Source organism: Stylophora pistillata, chromosome 12 (assembly GCF_964205215.1).
Source record: "Stylophora pistillata chromosome 12, jaStyPist1.2, whole genome shotgun sequence".
NCBI lineage: Eukaryota > Metazoa > Cnidaria > Anthozoa > Scleractinia > Pocilloporidae > Stylophora > Stylophora pistillata.
The window spans coordinates 15,830,326-15,842,505 of record NC_142530.1 but is presented as its reverse complement, the minus strand read 5'-3'; the positions used below and the strand labels follow the sequence as shown (position 1 = coordinate 15,842,505).

The following is a 12,180-nucleotide window of genomic DNA, read 5'->3' as shown; positions in this document are numbered from 1 at the left end:
TTTTCTTTTTGTTTTGTTTATTACCAAAATAAAGGTAACAAAATTGAACTTTAAATAAGTTAAATTGTATATATCCTATCTCTACTCTAGTTCTACGCTTGTGTTCAGTTAAATCAGAATGTATACATAACTAATACCCAGAACGCAAAATTCGTTATGAGCTGTAACAATGATGAGAAATAAATAAATTCGATTAACGACTAACATAAAAGTTGATCCAGTATTTATAATGTAACTAATTTCAATCTAACAGAAACAAATCGTTCAGAAATTTCAATTTTATCCACATCTTTCCGTTGAGACCTTAGTCCTATATCCGTTTCTTGACAGTTACTTGCCCTGTTTTAGCCATTTCCGTTTCCGTTTTTTCCGTTTTCAATTTATCGAACCAGGCAAGGTTTTCCAAGAAACAAAATGATGGACGAAGTTATCCTCTGTACTGTCTTTACTCGTTACATATAGCCTTTGCTAGTTCTACTGTACAAAGAATAATGAAAGGTACCCTTCTTTTGATATCTCTACTTAACCTTGATAGACTGTCCTTGAACCAAACTGTATCAATGTTTAAGAGTTCTACTTCTAAACTCTGTGTAGACTCGAGATCAAGCATACAACATCACGCGTCAAATATCTATCAAGCAACAGCATCGACAATCGACAATTGATTTTCCATTTCATATTTATTCCAACGACGTTACGAAGCCGACGACGATACGAAGCCAAATACCTCTGCATCGACAATTGAGTAAATGCACGAACAATAGCGATGCTTGTGTATTTTCGGATAATTTCGTCGTCCTTCGCCACTGCGTCGACATGATCGGAAAACTTTCGTTCCTCTATAATACCAGACCTCGCCAATTACATTCGACTGTTTGAATAAATGAAAATAAACTTCTTGACTCAAATTCTTTGTGGCACCAAACCCAGTCTTGAAAGAGCAATACATCATCTCATTAAACCGACGCCTTGGCTTTGGGGTGAAATCGTCGGAAGAACTGTACAGTTGGTACCTGGACTTGTTCGTACAAAGCGTTTCTCACTGAAGCCGTAAACTTGTTAACCAAACAGAAAGCCGTTGATACTTCAAACACCAGGTTATATAGGATGACCACACGAAAATTTCCAAGCCAGTCAAGCCGGCCAAACTCGCCCATCAAGTCAAACTTGGTTATCCCTGAAATTTCGAAAACAAGCAAAACTGGTTAAGAGCTACTTTGTCTTGATTGACTGTCATAAAAAACCCAAGCAGTCACAGCAGCCAATCATACGACGGCAAAAATCACGAGGAAATAATGAGAACTCATAGTAAAAACAAACAAATAAACAAATAAATAAACAAACAAACTGCCTGAAGCGCGGTTAAACGGGGGTGACCAAGTCACGATTAGTTTCAGTTTTGAATCTGATTGGTTGAGAAAGTGGCGCAAGTTATCTAGACCAATCACATGATGAAGTTAAACAAAAACCAAAGCATTCCCGGATTAGATTTTACTCTATTGAGAATTTCTCTATCAATCCGAAAGGACCATGGAGTTACTTAGTTCGTGAACTGACTGCAGCTTTAGCCTTTTACAGTGACAAGACACTCCAGTAGTTTTAGTTTCATTTGGTGAACGATAAAGCACTCGAAGTCAACCATGAAATTCTTTAAAAAGATCTTAATTACAGACTTACCAAGTGTTCTGGACAGAACTGGTAACGCTGAACTCAGAATCAATAGAACGATACAGTTGGCGATCACCTGAAATAAAAACAACAAGCGCTTTCAAAAACTGATTGACTGCTCCTTGCTTTCGTTTTCGAAATGAGAATGTGGCGTAAAGTTGAAATTTCGCCCTGAGCAGCGCTCTAAGCTGCGACCACTTCAGTGGTCATGGCGTGTAGAAAAATGTTGGCACATAAAATTTCCGCGTAAGTAGCCAAATTAGTGACTCTGTGGCGAGCAACAAGCAAGCTGTACCTTTTCATTCTTGATCGGTTCTCGGCTCACTAGACATAAGTACTATACGATCTTGTTATTCCTTTACTCCCCCGTCCTTCTTTCCCACTAAGCATTACATTGTAGTTGATGAAATTACCTTTATTTTATTTTACTGAGAACTCTGAGTAACCGGGATACATGGTGTAAACCTCCCCCCCCCCCCCCAAAAAAAAAAAAAAAAAAAAAAGAAAAAAAAGAAAAAAAGCCCATGAATTAAAGCTAGAAACCAAGTTTAGAATTCTTTTTTGACATTTACAGCCACTTGGTTCGCTTACCGTGGTTGTGTTAGTCTCGCCCACTGCAGGACGCAGTCGTGAAAAGTATGGAACGCTGTACAGGCCTACTAGGGACGCAAGCATTAAATAACTGAGGAAAGTTAAGGTGCACTGTCTGGATTGCCTGACGAATCCGACGCTCATACAACAAACAATGCAGTTCATCAACTTGCAAAAGCATTATAAAAAAGACTTGGTACTTTGAGAAGCAATTCGAACATGAATTTAAGGGGAAAAAACCCACAAATGCATTAATAACTAGCTAGAGAATACATAAAAACGTCAGTTGAACACTGCTGTGAAAAGATACAATATAAGAATGATCTCCAGAAGAGCACCGAATGTTCCCATCATGGAAGAGGATACCTTACCGAGCACAAGCACCTAGAAACATAAAACACACCGCTTTACAGTTAGAATAGATGTCACTCCTGGAAATAAAATGATTCTACAAACGTAACAAGGCAAGGAGGAGTCAAAAGCCCTAAAATTCAAATACCGTGGATTTTTTCGGCAGGGCCCCGTGAACAAACAGCAGACTGAGAACATTCAGCGCAACCATGGCCATGCAGCTTGTCTGATAAAAAAAAAAGAAAAACAAAGAGGAAATGTATATAACTTTCCGTCCTAGCACTGGGGCCACAAGGTCTAAGATTCGATTCCTCAAGGGAACTCAAATGTTTCCTTTGTTCCGCAAACGTAATGTCTTTCGTCATGCAACGAACTCAAAACTAAACTGGACCTTTGTCACATTTAACCCAAATTGCGACAAACAGTACATTTTATGTCCACTTAATGCCATCCTAGTGGCAATGTAAACTCACAGTCAAAAGCAGCAGAGTAAGAAGTAGGATTGGATAAACACAATTTCTTTGCAATGATGATGCTCTGATGCTTCTTTCTAGAATAAATGAACAGAAGAACAGGTGATAACATTACAAGAGTTCAGATTAAGACCATATTTCATTGAAGACTTCAAATAATTGACTGAAAAAAAAATGGAAAGAATTGAAGTTACTGACCAAGCTCTAGTCTTTGAACTTCCAGTTGTTTTAATTTCTTTGGATTGTGATCAATTCCATTGTGCATGGATATTCCATTGCTATAACCTGAAAAAATTACAAAGAACAAACACTTCATTGATAACAGGAAGCAGTGTGGCCAAGTGGTTAGGGCACTTGACTTGTAATCCAGTGTCCTAGATTCAAGTCCTCCACCCTGCCACACACTTGATTTGTTCTGGGTTGCCCCTATTTCAACTCCTTGGCTGTGCTCTGTAAATAGCCCACTGATCTGCCTCCTGCCAGTGAGGATTTTAAGCACTAATAGTTAGCCTACATTGTGGCTGAAAAGCCCCTATGGCGTAGCTTCAATTAACGTATATTATTATTATAAGATGGACAGCAACCATAAACACTTGAAGACTGAGATGACGGGTGGCACACAAAAATTGAGGCCAGATAGCAAGGTAAGATCGAAGCCTCAAATTCCATAATCAATCGCGAAAAAAAAAAAAAACAGTACATTTGAAAAAAATATTTATTTTGATCCAGAAAACAGAATGGGGGTATTAGTCCTTTGAAGTAAATCTAGCCTTACCAGTGATTGCTACCATCTTCCTCACTTAAAAAAATGAAAGAGTGCATTATAAGAAGCCCTAAGTGGCTGTTGATAGACTGCTATATTCTCCTTTCAAATTGTCTTGTATTTCCTTTTAAACTAATCCTTTGATTCTCATGAGTGACCAGGCAGACAAGTGATGAGAATAAAGAAAAACATCAATTAGGGGATTATTAGTTGATCCAATGCCAAATTCTCCACATTAACATAAGAATTGAATGGCAGACAGTAACAAGAATTACTAAAAAAAAATTAATGAGATCTGGGAGTGAAAGGAACTTTGAAAAAAGTTTGAAAGAGAATTTGAACTTGCATCACATCTCACTTGAGTTTCATTGCGTTGAATTTCAATTTTCACTCACAGCACAACATTTAGGAAATGTTGCACAAGGTAAGAATTGTAGACACTCTCAAATCACATAATTTAAAGTACAAACATTGGAACCTGTTTACAAATACAAATAGAAAACTTCGCACCATTCATTTTCCTCTTTATGCTCTCTTCTTCTAATTTTATAGCACTCATTTCATCGTCCAAGTCTCGAAGGAACTAAGAATGAAGAGAGACAAAAATAATACTGGTGAAAGAAAAGCTGTTAGTAATATTAATAAGTGTGCTTTATCAATAGATTGGTAGACACAGCTCATTCAAGCAATCAACATTATGTCTCAGAGATTGCTTTAGAGAATATCTGTGAAGAAAAATAGTAACTGTTTTAAAAGTCTGTTTCTCTTTATAATGGTAATTGAACTGAGTGGAGTGCAATTTGGGCTGAAATCATATGCATGATTTCAAAATCGAACAAGTGTGCAGCACAAGTTCAATTTGAAATCACAAGTATGATTTCAGACCAAAATTGCATGACACGAGGTTCAATTACCACTTTATTACATGCATTTTGAAATTGCCCAAATACAGGACTTGGTCAATTCAAATATTTTACTGATGCAGTACTGAGCCGGTTTTTAAATAAAAAGCGGAACCGGTAACACTTTTACATCTTATTTTGTATGCAAAACAGAAAGACTGACGTCATGTGTCAAAAACTCAGTCAAGCATAAAATGATGCAAGTTAGAGCAAAAAATGGTGCAATTCATGGATAAATTGCACCAATTAGAGCCAATAAGATTACAGGGACCACCAGTGATTTCAAAATGGATGTACATGTAATAAAGGTGATAATAAAAGCAACTGTATTCCCTCTCTTGTTGAAATTTACTTTTTTTTCTGAGACATAAAGAAATCACATGACAGACCACTGCAATCCCTTAACTATGCAAGGTGCCAAGAGCAAGATAATTTCTGTAGTCGGCAGCTTTTTTTTTTCTCAGGGATAACTCATTTCAAAACATTTGATACACACACATTGATACATTTCTGATAAATATTTCTTCATGCTTTCTTTGAGGCAAAATAATCAAGGTTGATCATCCACATATGAAAGAACCCATAATATTCATTAACTGATTGAACCTATAATTGGGATTGTAACTCTCCACAGACATCATTGGAGGCCATCAGAAAAAATTAATGGTTACTAGCATTGTAGCAAGATTACCTGAGGTTTAACCACATACTGGCCAAGGACAGTGAACATCCGTGCAAATCCAACAGGTGTGCAAACTAACAAAAGAAAAGATGATAGTCAAGAACTCCTTGAAAAACTTACGCAACAATTGACAAGCACTTTTGAGTGATTATCACTACACAGATTTCATCCAAACAAATTACCGTAGGATAATGAACTTCCATGGACAATGAAGCTTTTTCAAGGTAATGTTTTGGCAGATGTACAGTACTTACGCAGGAGCATCAGGGCTCCTAGAAGTGATATGCATGAATATATGAATGGAAGACCAGGAACCCATGCCTCTGTGAAAACCAAAAATGATTAACATTTTTAGTTAACTACTAAAAATTTCAAGCTAAGAAAAAAGAAAAAAAATTTTTTGAAAGGTTGCATTCATTTACACCAATGCTCAAAATGAGAGCAGGAGATATCCCTGGTGAATTTTTGAAGCCCTTTTTAAGTACCAGACGAGTATTACACACCACATACATGTACAAGTCGGATCGAACGTCATATGTGGATTGAGTTTGTTGGTTCTCTACTCTGCTCCGAGAGGTTTTTCCCCGGGTACTCCGGTTTTCCCCTCTCCTCAAAAACCATCATTATTTGAACTTATTTAGTTTAAGTTTATTTGTTGCTCAGAGATATTAGCACTTGCATGCTACCTTGAAATTCGAGGATAAATAAAGTTGTTACTATTATTATTATTATTATTACTATTTATTATTATAGCAACATCTTTGACATACTATGAAAACTTTGATTGAGAGCCTATGATCAATAAACAATTGCAGGCTATCATATTGTGTTCAAAGTCTGCCTTGTTTCCAATGAAACCCCTTGTCCATGTAACTGTGCTCTCAAACTACTGCAAACTTTTCTTTAATTGCAGATTTTTTTAAATAAAACAGTAATTGAATTTGGTTTTTTGCATGATATCATGAATTATCATACTTCCTGTTTGTGTTATCTGCCTCAGCCTGGCTTTGGCTTTGGCAGATACAGTAACTGGTGGACCTCAGCACTGATATTTCACGATACCATGCCCAGCCAATAATTGCTTACAATAAATTAAGTTTGGATATTGTTAAAAACAGCCTGGTTCATATAATTAAGTCACATAATTTGTTAAATTGCCCTCAAAATCTAAACCCAAGAAGGGGTATTAAAAAGATTTTCAGTAACCTGACTGTCTTAACCTACAGGGCAAAGATCCTCCATGTTCTCTAAGGAGCGACAAGCATCTGGAACAGCTGGTGCATTTTTCAGAGCAGACAGTAAAATGAGTCAGTTGCAGGCCTAAGCTAATTATAAATACCTCCATCAGTAGTGCGCCCTCTGTCAATCAATGCTAGTCCCACCCACACAATGCTTGTAACCAGAACAGCAAGTAAACCTAGAACAACTGATGTCTCATAGACTCGAGCCATAATACCCTGCAAAATATCAGCTCTTGCATTTAGAAAACACCTAACTTTTTATTTCAAATTCCCCTTACTCCTTCCATCATGAGAGAAGAGGGGGGGTTTTGGAAGCAGAAATTGAAGAAAAAGGGTTTATATAGACATATACTGTAGGCAAAAAGGGAAACAAGTAAAAAGTATCAGCTGTCTTTTTGTTGAAACAGGACAAGGAGATGAGCTTGGAAATTATTCAGGCTTAAGTACAAACAGCTATTTTACAAATAGATTCCATGGTGTCATGCTTCTGTTCAGTAACAGATCAAAGATCACGTCAAACTGTAGTAATCTGAACAAAAAAGTGGCATATTACGTTAACCTGAGTGTGTCACTGATGTACTTACAACATTTTGATCTATTACTGAACAGACCCATGGCAACTTGGAATCAATTTGCTTTAAATAAAAGTCACAACATGTTGTCAGTGGTGACGTCATGCCTGCATCTCTTCTCTGATAGATCATTATTAAGATCCAATCCAAATGCATCTAAAATAAATCCAGCTTGTAACCAGTAAACAGTTATCCTTAATATTCATTGTTTTATAATAAAGAAAGAGAGATAATACTAAAAGGTGCAAAAAGGTGGGAAAGCAGGATGGGGGAGTGAGAGATTGACATCTTCCTGTTCCTTCTATGAAAAGATCAAAAAGAGGGGTTCATGCACTTCCTCCTCTGCTCTTATTCCAAGAACAAAACCAAGACTGCCACTGATTAGCACTCATCACATTGACAACTGTATTTAGCATCATTCTCTATAAGTACAGAAAATCTGTAGACAAATTCCAGACACTATTTACCTTTCTGGATCCTGCAAACCCCTCTGACTCAGTGAAAAAGTAGGCAAAAGGGATGGCCACAAAAAGTGACATGTAAGAGCCTAAAAATATCTGGTTCCACATTCCTGTATGAATAAAGACCAAAAAAGAAGATTATTATATTGAGCAAATACAGCTATGGTGGGATACAGCTACAGTAAAATATAATTAAACAGGTATAGTTAACTCATATCAGCTGAGCAAAAGTCATGTCATAAGTTTATTGCAGCAACTATGAAATGAAGAGTTTTTGTCATCTGCCTCAAGTCAAAATACAAACTAGCAACTGCACATCTCAGGCAGACTTTGAAGGTTGCTATGCTCTTTGGTAAGCTGTCTGTCAGGTGGCTAGTTAATTAAAGTGTAACAGTAAGTCTAAATATGTTTTGGATTTCACGCACAGTAACTAAACTGTCAATCAAAAGACAACTTTCACATAATTATCAAGTTGATCCATATATTAAACAGTACCCTGCAAGTAGTAAGTAACTAACAGTTTTGGGAGCCTACAGCAATCTGAAACAATTTAACTGAGTTACTACAACATGACTCACAAACACTTCATTAACCCTAATTTACACTTCCAGAAGTGATTTTGAAAAAACACTTGTATCTTCTCCCTTTAATATCCACACATTATCCAACAAACACATTGTGAGAATCATAAAACTTATCAGAAATAAGTTGTTATCTTCATCTACATCTAGCAGGAATTTCAAAAACTTTTTCTATCAAACTTTTCAGCTGCTGATGCTTTTACAGGTGGTTGTGCTCGAAAAAGGGGGTTGCAGCACGCAACCTAACCACAAGAGCCAGCCCATAGGTCAAATAGACAGTGATTAGAGGCTGCAGTAGACCACTGGGGGCTGACTTTGTTTGAAACTCCTAAATAAACGTAGCAACAACTATTCTCATAGCTAACTAACAAAGACATGTGTGACATCCAGAGGGGATCTAAATCTGATCTTGGGAGTTGAAAGGTTGTTCAAAGTATACAAATAAAGATGAAATCTCCATATGGAAAGTATTTCATGCTGTTCAGCAGTAACAATAATTATTACCTTACCATGAATAAGAGAGCCATTAAGCCATTTGATGTAGTAACTGTTGGGATACATTATCATAATTTCATTACTGAAGATGGACATTGGCAGCAGAAGTACAGCACCAAGGGATACTGTGAGGGTAAATGTACACAGCCAAAAGCTACAAGCAGAAGTCAGATTAAACACTTAGAAAGGAGTAGCAACAAATTTAAGAACAGTTGAACAGGTGGGACAGAATCTTATTAAGGTACTTACGAAATCCTATAAACAAATGCATCTTCATCATCTACAAAAAAAAAAGTGCAAAACTTATTTAACAGGCTAGAATTGCTACACCATTCACACCTAAACCAAGGGGTCTTCTCATAAATAATTAAATAAGGAAGGAAAAAATTCAGGACTTCAGAAACTGACAGCTAACAGCCATAGATTTCTTTGTCACCTAATCTAAGAATTTGCTACCATCAGCATAATACCTCTTTGATATCTGAGTGTACATGTGTTAATAGCAATCAAGCAAGCAAGCAGCAAGCTCAATTCTAGCTTCTTAGAAAGTTCTAGTTTCCCTCCCTCCCCCTCCCATTACCATAGACAGTTTTTATTAGTGTTTGTAATTTATTCCTGATACTAGACCATTGTTTTAGTGTATCCATCAAATACCTTTGATCTAATTATGTAATGTTTTATGTATGTGGGATATGTCTGGTCCTAATTAGTGGACCACTGTTTTAGCCAGGGTTCATACACTTTTTCAGGCCAAAGATTCAAGGACTTTTCAAGGACTTTCCAGGACCCTACTTAGAAATTTCAAGGACTTTTTGTAATGACAATTTTACCTCAAAACCAAGAAAAATGTTTCTGTTAACATCTATGTTTTGGGTTTACCAATGGTGCAAAACAAAAGCAGATATTTTTCGATGTTGTTCAATAAAATATCAAGGACTTTCAAGGACCCAAAACGAAATTCAAGTACTTTCAAGGCCTTGAAATCGGCCTCCTGAAATTCAAGGGTTTTCAAGATGCGTACGAACCCTGTTTAGTGTATCCATCAAATACCTTTGATGTAATTGTGTAGTGTTTTATGTATGTAGGATACATACATAATTTTTGATAAACTGTCTGGTCCTAAAAACAAGCCTCAGTGTCTGTCTAGTGTTTAGACTAGTGTACATATAAAATGAGAGGAGGGAAGCAAGTAACCAGACAGGCTCTCCATAATCTAATCCTTAACATCATGACATCTTTTTCCCACACCTGCTGTCTCATCACATTTTCTTTGTGACTGACAAGGACTACATTTTTTTGACAATTAGGAGATTTTAAATTCAAGATCATTTTGTCTTTGCATGATCTTTGATTCAATTGTGATACTGTGACAAGAAATTGGAAGCCAGCTGTCACTCTTTAGGCTGTGACCTGAATTAACTGTGGTCCTGCCAGAGGACTGGGGTCAAGTATGTGTAGCCAAGTTACTTGGACTGTTTTCGAAATGGTGGCCATCAATTTCCAAACATTTGAAGAAAATTTTCTAAAAGTTAGCCAATACTTTCATACACCCCTGATGTTGGTAGAGAATGATGAAAAATCATTTTTACTGTGGATTCTACAGGAAGAGTAAAAAGTTTCGCTTGAGATACAAACATCATCTTTCTAACCTGAATCAAGTTCATCCCTTCCTCTCTTGTAGGTGCTTAAAGTGGCATGAGAAATTCCATACAAAATGATAAACACAAGCAAAGATATCTAGAACAAAAGGAAAATAAACTATGTGATCATGAAATGCACCAATATTATTTTAACTGATCTGTGATTAAACTTTTAATACTGTAGGCAATATCTGTGGCTGACTGAGTATCAAGTTTCTAAATGTCAAGAGATCTTCAAAATCACAAAAATATTACTACCGGTTTGCAATACTTGTGGTGTTAGTCGTAAGTACAACTGAGTAAACAGTTACAAATTTTCGCACCAAACAGTTTCATTGGAATGACTTAAACTGCAGTTAATTAGCATTTCCTTGCAAATTCAGAGCATGTACATTTATGTCGATGTAATTTGTATATATCATTAAACATTTAAGAAAGGGAACTGATCAATACTAACCACATATTCTCTAACCGTATCGTAAAATATCTGTTCTTCGTCGTCATTTCCATCGCTGTTAACCTCCATTACTCAACCACTTGATGGTAAGAACATGAGACCCCTCGCTAAAAATTTCGCCGACATGATCCCTCGTGCAACAACAACATTCCGCCTTGAAGTTTCGAAAGCATTTTAGCTTGCAAAATATTCGTCAGAAGCACAGAAAAAAATTAACGGTTGGATCACAGTGTGAATAAGAATGACTTAAAGTTAAGATCAGTTTTTGACCACCCAATCCTTTTCTGAAGCGCGCCAAGCGTGTGGCGCATGAGGCTTCAAGTTTTCGTTGTAGTCGACTTTGACCAATCTGCAACCATCTGACGGCTAAGGAAACTCAAAGATAATCGTATTTGTCGCGTCAAGTTATTTTTGGGTCAAGAAAGTTCAAAGACCAATGTTACGTGCTGGGAATCCTTGGCAATTTTGCAATGTCAGAGACGTTTTTTTGTTTTTCCCGTTCCATTTTCCCGTCCATGAGGGAAGAGCAGAGCTTGGGTCGAGTGGGCGGGAAAGGGGAAGGTCTGGATGCTAGTGAACAGGAAAAGAACAAACAAACAAAACATTTTGCTATTCCGAAAGATCGAGTTGCCTTTTCGATTTTTGATACAAATCAAATGCTTTACTAATCCATATTTATACTTTCTTAGAATAGAAGAGGCTTTAAGGCACTCAACTGCGATACACGTCCTCCGATCGCCTTAAAAAACGCAATTAGATGATACTGGCTATTTTAACTCAGGTTCAATTAAAAAAAAAAAAAAAAAAAAACAGGGAAGAGCAGCCTGTAGAGCAGATATAATTCGTGAGCGAGAGCTCGACATTTTTTTGGTGAAGATTACATCTACCATCTTTGATTTTTACTGCAGTGGAGGGCTGGGTAGAGAAATACAATTTGTACCAAATGAGTGAATGACAGTTGAGAGGAAGGAGAGGGGTCAGGGCAGGGGGTAATAGATTAACAAGTTACTGAAAATGACACTTAGAAGATGTGGCTCAGGAGCAGGGATGCGCACTATTGAGAAAGTTTGCCCACCACCTCCACAGCTGGCTATGGATTTCTGAACCTGATTACTTTAAGATTGGGCTTGTAAAGTGTTCATACATGTTGCAGGGGTTTTCCTTCCGTTCTCTTGTTTTCCTCCATTGTGCAAAAACCCAACATTCTAAATCTTATTTGCTCTAGAAACAATTGGCAAGGAGAGCCTCCCCATAGAAATACAGCCAACATTAATATTAGTTGATAAAGGGGTAGGTTTCTAAA

General features: G+C 37.0%; 1 protein-coding gene across 1 annotated transcript; it reads right to left on the bottom strand.

Moving 5' to 3' along the window:
* Window positions 1–11,380, bottom strand: LOC111331231 (limb region 1 protein homolog). The gene is made up of 16 exons (XM_022936295.2): window positions 10,878–11,380; window positions 10,430–10,517; window positions 9,030–9,060; window positions 8,795–8,934; window positions 7,711–7,814; window positions 6,770–6,887; window positions 5,685–5,753; window positions 5,440–5,504; window positions 4,357–4,429; window positions 3,282–3,368; window positions 3,084–3,160; window positions 2,759–2,836; window positions 2,570–2,643; window positions 2,260–2,350; window positions 1,678–1,744; window positions 1–1,177 (listed from the first exon to the last, which is right to left on the bottom strand). The coding sequence occupies exons 1-16, from the start codon at window positions 10,944–10,946 to the stop codon at window positions 957–959; spliced, it is 1,452 nt and encodes a 483-aa protein (XP_022792030.1). The 5' UTR covers window positions 10,947–11,380; the 3' UTR covers window positions 1–956.
* Window positions 11,381–12,180: the final 800 nt, after the last annotated feature.

What these genes read in the sequence shown, in the direction of transcription:
- LOC111331231 (XM_022936295.2), bottom strand. Translation starts at nt 10,946, where the DNA reads ATGGAGGTTAACAGCGATGGAAATGACGACGAAGAACAGATATTTTAC. An exon ending in ATACGGTTAGAGAATATGTG is followed by an intron (nt 10,518 to 10,877) that starts GTTAGTATTGAT and finishes CTTTTGTTCTAG; the next exon opens with ATATCTTTGCTTGTGTTTAT. An exon ending in AGGGCGCACTACTGATGGAG is followed by an intron (nt 5,754 to 6,769) that starts GTATTTATAATT and finishes TGGTTTTCACAG; the next exon opens with AGGCATGGGTTCCTGGTCTT.